This window comes from Capsicum annuum, chromosome 2 (assembly GCF_002878395.1).
Source record: "Capsicum annuum cultivar UCD-10X-F1 chromosome 2, UCD10Xv1.1, whole genome shotgun sequence".
Taxonomy (NCBI): Eukaryota; Viridiplantae; Streptophyta; class Magnoliopsida; order Solanales; family Solanaceae; genus Capsicum; species Capsicum annuum.
In genome coordinates, this window is record NC_061112.1 from 143,477,552 (window position 1) to 143,486,993 (window position 9,442).

General features: G+C 36.3%; 1 protein-coding gene across 1 annotated transcript; it reads left to right on the plus strand.

Annotated features, from left to right (window-relative positions):
* The first annotated feature begins 751 nt into the window (after positions 1-751).
* LOC107860149 (probable xyloglucan endotransglucosylase/hydrolase protein 7) lies at positions 752-3,147 on the plus strand. Its single transcript, XM_016705409.2, has 4 exons — positions 752-1,082; positions 1,512-1,612; positions 1,699-1,895; positions 2,510-3,147. Exons 1-4 carry the CDS (start codon positions 890-892, stop codon positions 2,898-2,900), a joined length of 882 nt encoding a protein of 293 aa, XP_016560895.1. The 5' UTR covers positions 752-889; the 3' UTR covers positions 2,901-3,147.
* The last annotated feature ends 6,295 nt before the right edge of the window (positions 3,148-9,442 follow it).

The following is a 9,442-nucleotide window of genomic DNA, read 5'->3' on the forward strand; positions in this document are numbered from 1 at the left end:
ACCCTTAGTTAAAGTGATAGAGACACACCCTTTAAAGAGAGCTAATTCAGCCCATAGATTTTCTCTAATGAAGATTATATAATCGATAAGCTGTTTGAATAATATTTGGTTGACATCAAAAAATAAATTATATACTTAATATTGAACGATAATATTTGAAAGTTAAAATTGTGCATGAATTTTCTTTGAAAAAAGAACTTGCATATTTTTAGTATTTGCAACTAATGAAATACTCCCTCCATTTCAAAATAAGCGTCATCTTAGCAAAAAAAATTATCTCAAATTAAATGTCATCTTAGAAATTCAAAACAAAAATTAATACAGTACTATGTTTTTTCATGCGACTATGCCCTTTTACTCCATCTTGTTAATACTATTCCATTTTCAAGAGATATTTATTAATTACAGATAGTTCAGTAAACAATATAGTGCATTTTAAAAAATTTTAATGAACGTAATTTTTTTTTAAAGGTAAAACTTGTTTTGGAATGGAGGCAGTAGATATAGTACTTCCAAATACTGAGACATTGAAGAAGTCAAAAGTAATTTATAAAAAGATAGAATTAGAAAGTAGATTAGATAGGACATCTGGCTTAGTAGGTACAAAAATATTGCCTAAGAGCAGTAAGAAATCTGAAAGGGAAATCTGGGCAAGCCTTTAAATGATGATATGACAGAAGAAGTCGAGAATTATTCTGGATCAATTGGTCATCCATCAGGTAGGGTTAGGCACATAGAAAGGGTCCACTGACGGCTTGCTATTAGCTGTAGTATGTAAATTCCCATCGTCGTTTTCTTCCATCTGGATTCATATATAAAGCCCACAAAGTTCACACTATCACCACAACATATATCCAATTGTATAATCATACAATTAATAGAAAAAACTATGGCCACATTGACTTGCTCAAAATATTCAGCTGCCCTTCTTATATTTCTCTATGGCTTGACCTTTACATTCTCAGTAGTGAGGGCACGACCAGCCACCTTTTTACAGGATTTTAAAGTCACTTGGTCTGACACTCACATAAAACAACTCGATGGAGGCCGTGGAATTCAGCTTATTCTAGACCAAAATTCAGGCTTGATCCTTACCTTTTTTTTTTAAAGTTATAAATCTCGTCCCAATTTATATACTAGCACACTTGGAAAGTTCAGCCATAGAGGCATGTTTTATAGTACTTTTTCTATATCCGAATTCATGATCAAAGCTTGGAGGTTTGAATTTCGAAATTCCAACTATACCACATGCATAAATTGAAACAGAAGGAGTATCCGACATCCCTTTTGAACTCGATCATAGTAGACGGAGTCACGATTTAAAATTAATTCACTGTACATTTAAAATTATGTTTTAAGGTACTATTTGTTGAAATTTTATAGGGTTATTATATATACTACTTGGTAATGGAAATTATAGGTTTATATGAACCTATATACAGCGAAAAGGCTTCATCCACCTATCAGTCATGCATGATCCATGATAATGATGAATGGTTCTTTGCTTTCAGGATGTGGATTTGCTTCGAGGAGCAAATATTTGTTTGGACAAGTAAGCATGAAGATCAAGCTCGTTCCTGGTGACTCCGCAGGAACCGTCACTGCCTTTTACGTAAGTATAGATACAGATATGGAGCAGTTATCAATTGAACACTAGATATGATATTTCTTTGACATTTTTTTTTTCTCTTGTTGTAGATGAACTCGGACACTGATAATGTCAGAGACGAACTTGACTTCGAATTCTTGGGAAACAGGACAGGGCAGCCGTACACTGTTCAGACTAATGTTTATGTCCATGGAAAAGGTGACAAGGAACAAAGGGTCAACCTTTGGTTCGACCCATCAGCTGATTTTCACACCTACACCATTCTTTGGAACCACCATCACGCCGTGTAAGTATATACTAGAAACTAGTAAGGATATTCACTAAGAGTTTTATAAGTGTATATATGAATTAATCGAAGAAGATTCAACATCTAATATATATACATAAAAAATAATTTTAATTATACATATATGACATAATTTTTCGCCGAAGGGGATTCGAATGATCCCTAGGCAAAGGGTAGCTCCACGCCTCCACCCCTGCTAGAAACTTCTCCTAGAAACTAGAAATATTACTCTTTAAAAAAGATAAAAGTAATATTTTAAAGTTATATACCATTCTCTGATTCAATTAATGTTATCTTTATGTTTTAATTTATTTAAAAAAGAATTTCGCTAACAAATCTTTAATTCCAACATATTACATTGCATGTTTAAGATTATGAGATTCAAAGAACATTTTGGTACATTATACACATCTTTATTTTAAGTCGACAAAATTTAAAAAAGATTCTTGCTTTTAATAGTTTCTTAGCAACTTGGACTAAGACAAAAAATGAAGCAGTAAAATTTATCTTGTTGAGTATAACACGCTAGCATTAGTTACTCACGCCCCCTTCAAATGTTAGTAGTACTTAATTACTGAAAAATATAATTTATTGTTTATAAATTTAAATTGAAGGTTCTCCGTGGACGGAATACCCATTAGAGCGTACAAGAACAACGAAGCAAAAGGAATCCCATTCCCCAAATTTCAAGCCATGGGAGTTTACTCAACATTGTGGGAAGCTGACGACTGGGCAACAAGGGGTGGCTTAGAGAAAATAAATTGGAGCAAAGCTCCATTTTACGCATACTACAAGGACTTTGACATAGAGGGATGTGCAATGCCAGGACCAGCAAATTGTGCCTCTAACCCACGCAATTGGTGGGAAGGAGCTGCCTACCAACAACTCAGCCCTGTACAAGCAAGGCAATATCGTTGGGTTCGTATGAACCATATGATTTATGATTACTGCACCGATAAATCGAGAAACCCCGTCCCCCCACCTGAGTGTAGGGCTGGAATTTGAAAATTTCAAACTCGTCCTTAATTGTGTATACATTATAAGGGGGAAATTTGATTTTTTTTTTTTTTCCGTTGATATGGACAGTCAAGCTTATGTCATAATGCTCCGCTGTTATATTGTACGTATGATTTTAAGACTTGGGCTAAAAGTCAGATGTCGTTTAATTGCTGTAATGTATTGTTGTCTGTATGTGTTGTACACTGTACGAGTACAGAGAGCCAATAATGTTTCTTCTTGTTTGATTGAGAAATGTCTGATGTCATGTTTTTCCTTCTTTTGTCTAGATTATTTTCAACCCCACAGTAAAGCTACTCATCAAATTCTAGTTCTGCTGTGATCGTACGTAGTACGTATACCTGCTCTACTTAGCAAATACGTTGTTTATTAATTTTCCAAAATTATCAAATACAGAATAGAGACAATAACAAGGTTGAGCACTTGAGTCTGGAATACTACCGTGCGTCGTATAAAACAAAAATAAAAAGCATGAGCTACATAATATAACATGAGAATGAAAACTGCCTCAAAATCATATATATTCAACAGCGTAAATTCTGCTTTATTAGATTCCATTAGTGATATTATCCTTAATCATGAATTATTTGAAATACAATCCTTATGTTCAAGTAAGGCAAATTAATGTTAAGTAATGCAGATACTTAGCGATAACTAAATGAGAAACAAGCATATATCTATTATACGGTTAATTACAGACAGAAATACATAACTTTTTCGTTGAAAATCTGTCGAAAGCTTTCAACTTTTGGGGATTCTATAGAAATTCTAGTATTCTTTATAGTGGCGGTAATACATTACATAAAACTTTAATTTGTTAGATGGTCAAATCTGTCCTCCTTTATAAGCAGTAATGGGGGGTTAATCAAACATCAAACCTGTCTAAAAGTGCCAAAATATCAACCTAATAATCTGTATTGAGGGACCGCACTATGTTTATAAGCTGATAGTTGAACAGTAACTCTAGTTTTAGCTTTTTGTCAATCTTATTTTAGCATAATCTTCAAGGTATGGCCGTACATTTATTTTGATCTCTGTTAACTTGTGAAACTTTTGTCGGCCTAAAGTTGGTATTATTATGTATTATAAGACACTTGAGGTGATTGGTTAAAGTGTACTAGACGATAAGGAATTGCTTATAGACAACTTGAATTACCAATTTAGAGGCACTATTGTCTTATTTTTAACTCCATTGAATTGCCTATTTAGTGTAAAAAGCGCAACGTAATTAGTTACACAATCAGTTAAAAGGGAAAAAGTTAGCCGCAATCATCAATCAATTAATTGCCCTTCTTCGTGATCAGAAGCTGGAATCGAATATATTATATTAGAGCTCTATTATTACTTCAACCACATGGTTAGAGGCTTAGTGCCGTCTAAATCACACGTCCATTTCCTCTTTGGCCCACTGACCTATGGTCTTGAATTTCCCAGTTTCATTTCATAGCCAAAACTGTACTTTTTCTTATCTTGCAATCCTCCAATAATACTTCGCCAGGACAACACTGATTAAGAAATATGGGCTTTTTTATGTGTCTCCAATTGTGTTGCGGCCTACTCTCTCATTGCCAATCTAATCCCAGATGAGTGCCTTGATGGGGGCCAATGCTGACTGTATCTACATTCGACATAAAAAAATCGTGGACAGCCAATGACTGATGGCATAAATAGAGATTGGGACGGCATTAACTTTCCAACTAGGACTGATACTTCTATTGTTTCGAATGGCTTTTTGTTTGTGGCTCCTAAGAGACAAGCACAAGCAACCTCACAGGGTCATTTGGTTTACTGTACAGTTATGAGAGGATACTAGAATGCATGAATTATACTATATAATCTATGGAGACTTCTATGATCAATAAATAATGGGTAAGTATTGTTGATGTAAAGATTGCTAAACTGTAAATGGTGGATACTTTAGATTGTTATATAGGAATTGTCTAATTTAAGAACTTTTCTGTCTTTGGATAGGCTTATTCATGTATTGTTCATCCATAAATTAGGGAAGAAAGTTGTTGATGTCAAGTATTTCACTGTCCTCACATAGATCTTGTAAGTAATTTTTTGCTAAAAGATTACGTGGCTTCTATCTTGACAAAGTTATATCCTCGACAGAATTTCGGTCCTCAACCTACTTAGAATAATGCATGATTGGTCATCCAAACAATGGGTACACGCACCAAATGTTATTTATGACACCTTATGTAACAGTTTATGCCGCCTAATTAAGTTTGTTAGTTGATAATTAAAAGCCCTACTCCCAGTGTATTAGATAGAGCCCCCCATCAAACGCCGAACAACAAATTAAAGGGGAAGAAAAATAAAATAAAAATGTAAATTTTGAGTGTTTTAGTGCACTTAATTTCATCATTATTATATAGCTTGCTAGGGGTTCATAAATTGTTTAGTACTTCTTTAACATATCAGGACATTTAACTGCAAATGGGAAGCTATATATCTGGATATATAGTACCAGCAGTAGATAGAAGTTGCAGAAGATCATGATAGAGACATGCATATATGTTCGGTTAATTAGTAGAATTAACTAATGATAGAAGAAAGAATCCCTATTTCTATCGTGGATCTATATCCCTATAACGTGGCCTTGGATGTGAAATGAATTATTTAAGGCCGCATCTAAAGGCAACGTGGGGTGATAAAATTAGTTATGTTAAAAAAATATTTTTTCTTTTCTAACAACAATTTAATTCTAACTTTTCACATGACAATTTTAAAATCAGAAGATTAAAAGATAGTTCGGTACATTCTAAGTATCTTAAATTTAAGACCACAAAACTATTGAAGGGGAGAGAATAACCGTTTAATCTATCAAATTGACCCTCTTATTTATCAACTCACCGCATCTAAAATTGCTATTGATTTGGGGCTTGGGCCAAGCCAAGTGCATGGTCCAAAATCTAAATAGACACAAGAGAAACTTTGCCAAAATATTACATGAGAAATATTTATTCTTTTTGTTTAATATATTCTATATATACATAATAAAGCAAACAAATAAAGAAATTAAACCATGATAAGAATGCATCAATATTTGCCTCGTTGTTTAGCCTATCTTGATACAGCTCAACTAGCTTCTGAACAAAATTAGACAAATTACCAATTCACTAATTCAGCTCATAATTTTACTCCGATCCGCCCTATTTCAGCTCAAAACGCCCATCTATCAACACTAATCAAAACTTATAAACTACAATTAAAAAAGCATAGGGAAAAGGGGGTTATGGGGGTAATATTACATAGCAGAGGGATCGTAGATTAGATTAGATAGGACATGTTTTTTCTTAAAACTAGATAGGACATGTAGCTAGCTTATATTAATTAGAGTAAAACCCCTGAAAGGAAAAAGGTGAGTAGTTGTTAAATGATGATATGACAAGAAGTGAGGATGATCATCAAAATTAAGTTTGGCACAAAGGAGATAGCTAGGTGCAATCATGGATGGTCCATGTTACGGCTTTCCATTAGCTGTTTGGAAAAGGTAATTAATAATCCTTTGATGGAGGTTTATCCATAATTTGAATTCACTAGTCTCCATCATTTCCTTTCTTCCATTTCCTACTCCTCATGTTATGCATATATTAACATCATAGTACATTCACACAATCAACACACAGGATTCTTCAATTGTATTTGATTCGTACAAATACAAAGTTCCCATTAGATTGTTCAAGAACCACGAAGCAAGAGGATCCCATTCCCCATATTCCAACCGATAGGAGTACTCTTTTGATTGGGCAACAAGGGGTGGCTTAGAGAAAATAAATTGGAGAAACGCCCCATTTTATGCACACTAGAAGGATTTTGACATAGAGGGATGTGCAGTGCCAGGACCATCAAATTGTGCTGATAACCCACGCAATTGGTGGGAAGGAGCTAAATGGCAACAGCTCAATGCTGAGGAAACAAGGCAATAACGTTGAGTTTGAATGAACCATATGCATGATCTATGATTATTGCACTGACAAATTCCGTAATCAATCCCGTTACTCCACCCGAGTGTGCAGATGGAATTTGAAATATTGATCAAGTTTTTGTTATTTGTACATATTAAATGTTGCATATAGTTTAAGTGAATTTCGGATACCTAATGTATAGAGTAAAACTAAAAATAGCTAAGAATCCTGTATGCATGGTTTCCATAGTTACTGACCCTATGTATTTATGCAAATGTCCCTACGTATGCATAAATACATAGGATAGGGGTACGTACGAGGGAAAATTTTTGTAGTATTCAAATTTTTTTGTTGATTTTGTTAGAACAATAATGATAATTGTACAAGAAATTCAAAATAAAACCTTTTTGACTTAGAGACACGATAATACGCTTCTTAAAGATTGTTGGAGTCTCTCCCACGAGCAAACGGAAGAACTAGTTGTAGACACCTAATTTCGTCCCTCCCCGATGTCATTTTTACCTATTCTTATTTTATCCTACCGTGTACCCTCACCCAAGTCATTATACCCCGCAAAATACAAAAAATAATAAACAAATAATAAAATAACTAATCCTATCTTATCCTAACAACCTACCCAATAAAAAATAACAACTCACCACTACCCCCTACCCCACGCTACCCCACCCCGCCTTTTTTTTTCTTGTCCAAGAAGAAAGGACCCAAAAAAAAAGAAAATACCATATATACATACCCACATACACACAAAAGAGAATGAAAAGTAACAAATACAACAAAAAAAAATCATCAGCATTTTCTCCCTCTAGACTCTCACTCTCTCTCTCCAATAAAGTTCGCCGGCAACCGGCCGCTACACGTCCGACCAACGATGGCGGTAACACCATCAAACCACCGCCATCTCCGGCCACAGCTCGTCCCATCGGCGACACCACCGTCTGACCAACGTCGGTGACGATAACACAACTTCAGTCGCAACTTCCTTTTTCTCTTCCCCTCCGGCGAACTAGCGCCGATACCGCTCCGTTCTCCGCCTTCCAGATCTGTCTCGTCACTACCTAGATCTGCCGCCGCCGTCCTTCCCTCCCTCCGGTGACAACAGCCACCGTCAACAACAACCCGCCGCCGTCCTTCCCCCCCTCGGGTGACAACAACCACCGTCAACAATAACCCGCCGTCGTCCTTCCCTCCCTCCGGTGACAACATCCACCGTCAACAACAACCCGCCGCCGTCCTTCCCTTCCTCCGGTGACAACAACCACTGTCGACAACAACCCGCACCGCCTTCACCGTCAACACACAACCCACGAACGGCAGTCCATCATAGCCGGTCAGCCGCCGCCGTTCTCTCCATCACCGGAGCTCCCCAGAGTTCGATCTGCGTTGGGTTTCGGTTTCCTGTTGTTTGTTGGTTGATCTTGGTTTCGTCTATTTATTGGTTCGTCGTCGATAGTGGATTTCGAGTCATCTTTATCGAATCGCGTCGTCGTTCTTGGTTGGGTTTCGTATAGTAAAGTTTGTGTCACTGGTTTTGAAGTTGTCTTATTAGCTTTTCTCTCTACCGAGTTGGATTCATCGCGATCGAGGTTCTCCGGTCGAGTATTTTGGTCTTCAAATTTCTTTATTATTGACAAGGATTAATTTCATTGAGGTCCATTTCTTCTAACCGAATCTTTAATTTATTTTTGACTTTATTTATGTTGTGGGTGTGGATGATTTATTTGTTGTGTGAATCTTCGTTGTTGGTGTTGTGTTTGATGCTGGTTTCGGATTATGAGATGTGATTGGAAAATCGAAGCATGCACTAATCATGTGGTTTAAAGGGAATTCGGGGCGCAAGTTCAAAAAATATTAAAGTGAATTAGGATTAATCTTGATTTGTTGTTGTTTTGATTCGTCGTTATTGTTACTTTCACATCTAATTATCAATTTCGTGACAGTATCATGGTAAGTCAAGCGGGTAGGCAAACGTTGGCCGGGTAGGCGAAATTTAGGAATAAGTGTTTTGTAGGCTGTTGGAATGTGCGTGTGAATGTCTCTTTCTAGATTATCGTGTTTAATTTAGATGTATTTATTTAGCTGGGGAATGCCCCGAGATCACTTGTATTTATTCACCGGGGAATGCCCCGACGTATCATATTGGCGGAAAACGATCGTGATGAAGGCCCGCGGCATTGGGTAAGACATTGGAGCTTAGTCTAGATTTAGTTTAGACTAGGATTTATATTTTCGTATTTTTTCTATTTTTTGGACTGTATAATTGGACTGGACTTTTACGTTTTTGGACTGCTTTGTTTTGTTTATTGTTTGATTATTTTGCGTTCTTTTGTGTGGTTTATACGTTTCATGATGCCAAAAATAGTCGATACACTCTACCAAGCGACCGTGGTTGAATCACGGGATCGAGGGGTGCCTAACACCTTCCCCTCGGTCAACAGAATTCCTTAGCCGGAATCTCTGTTTGCAAACCAGTTTAAGAGTCAAATGGTTTCGAAAAGAATTTTCCAAAGGTGACTTGGCACATCGGATTATGCCAAGTGGCGACTCTGAGTAAAAAATGTAAATAATCCTTTTCCGAAACAAAATTTTCATCTTTTT

Excerpts from the sequence above, each read along its gene's own strand:
- LOC107860149 (XM_016705409.2), top strand. The coding sequence starts at position 890 with ATGGCCACATTGACTTGCTCAAAATATTCAGCTGCCCTTCTTATATTT. Across the intron at positions 1,083-1,511 it reads TATTCTAGACCAAAATTCAG|GATGTGGATTTGCTTCGAGG; the intron begins GCTTGATCCTTA and ends CTTTGCTTTCAG. Across the intron at positions 1,896-2,509 it reads TGGAACCACCATCACGCCGT|GTTCTCCGTGGACGGAATAC; the intron begins GTAAGTATATAC and ends TTTAAATTGAAG.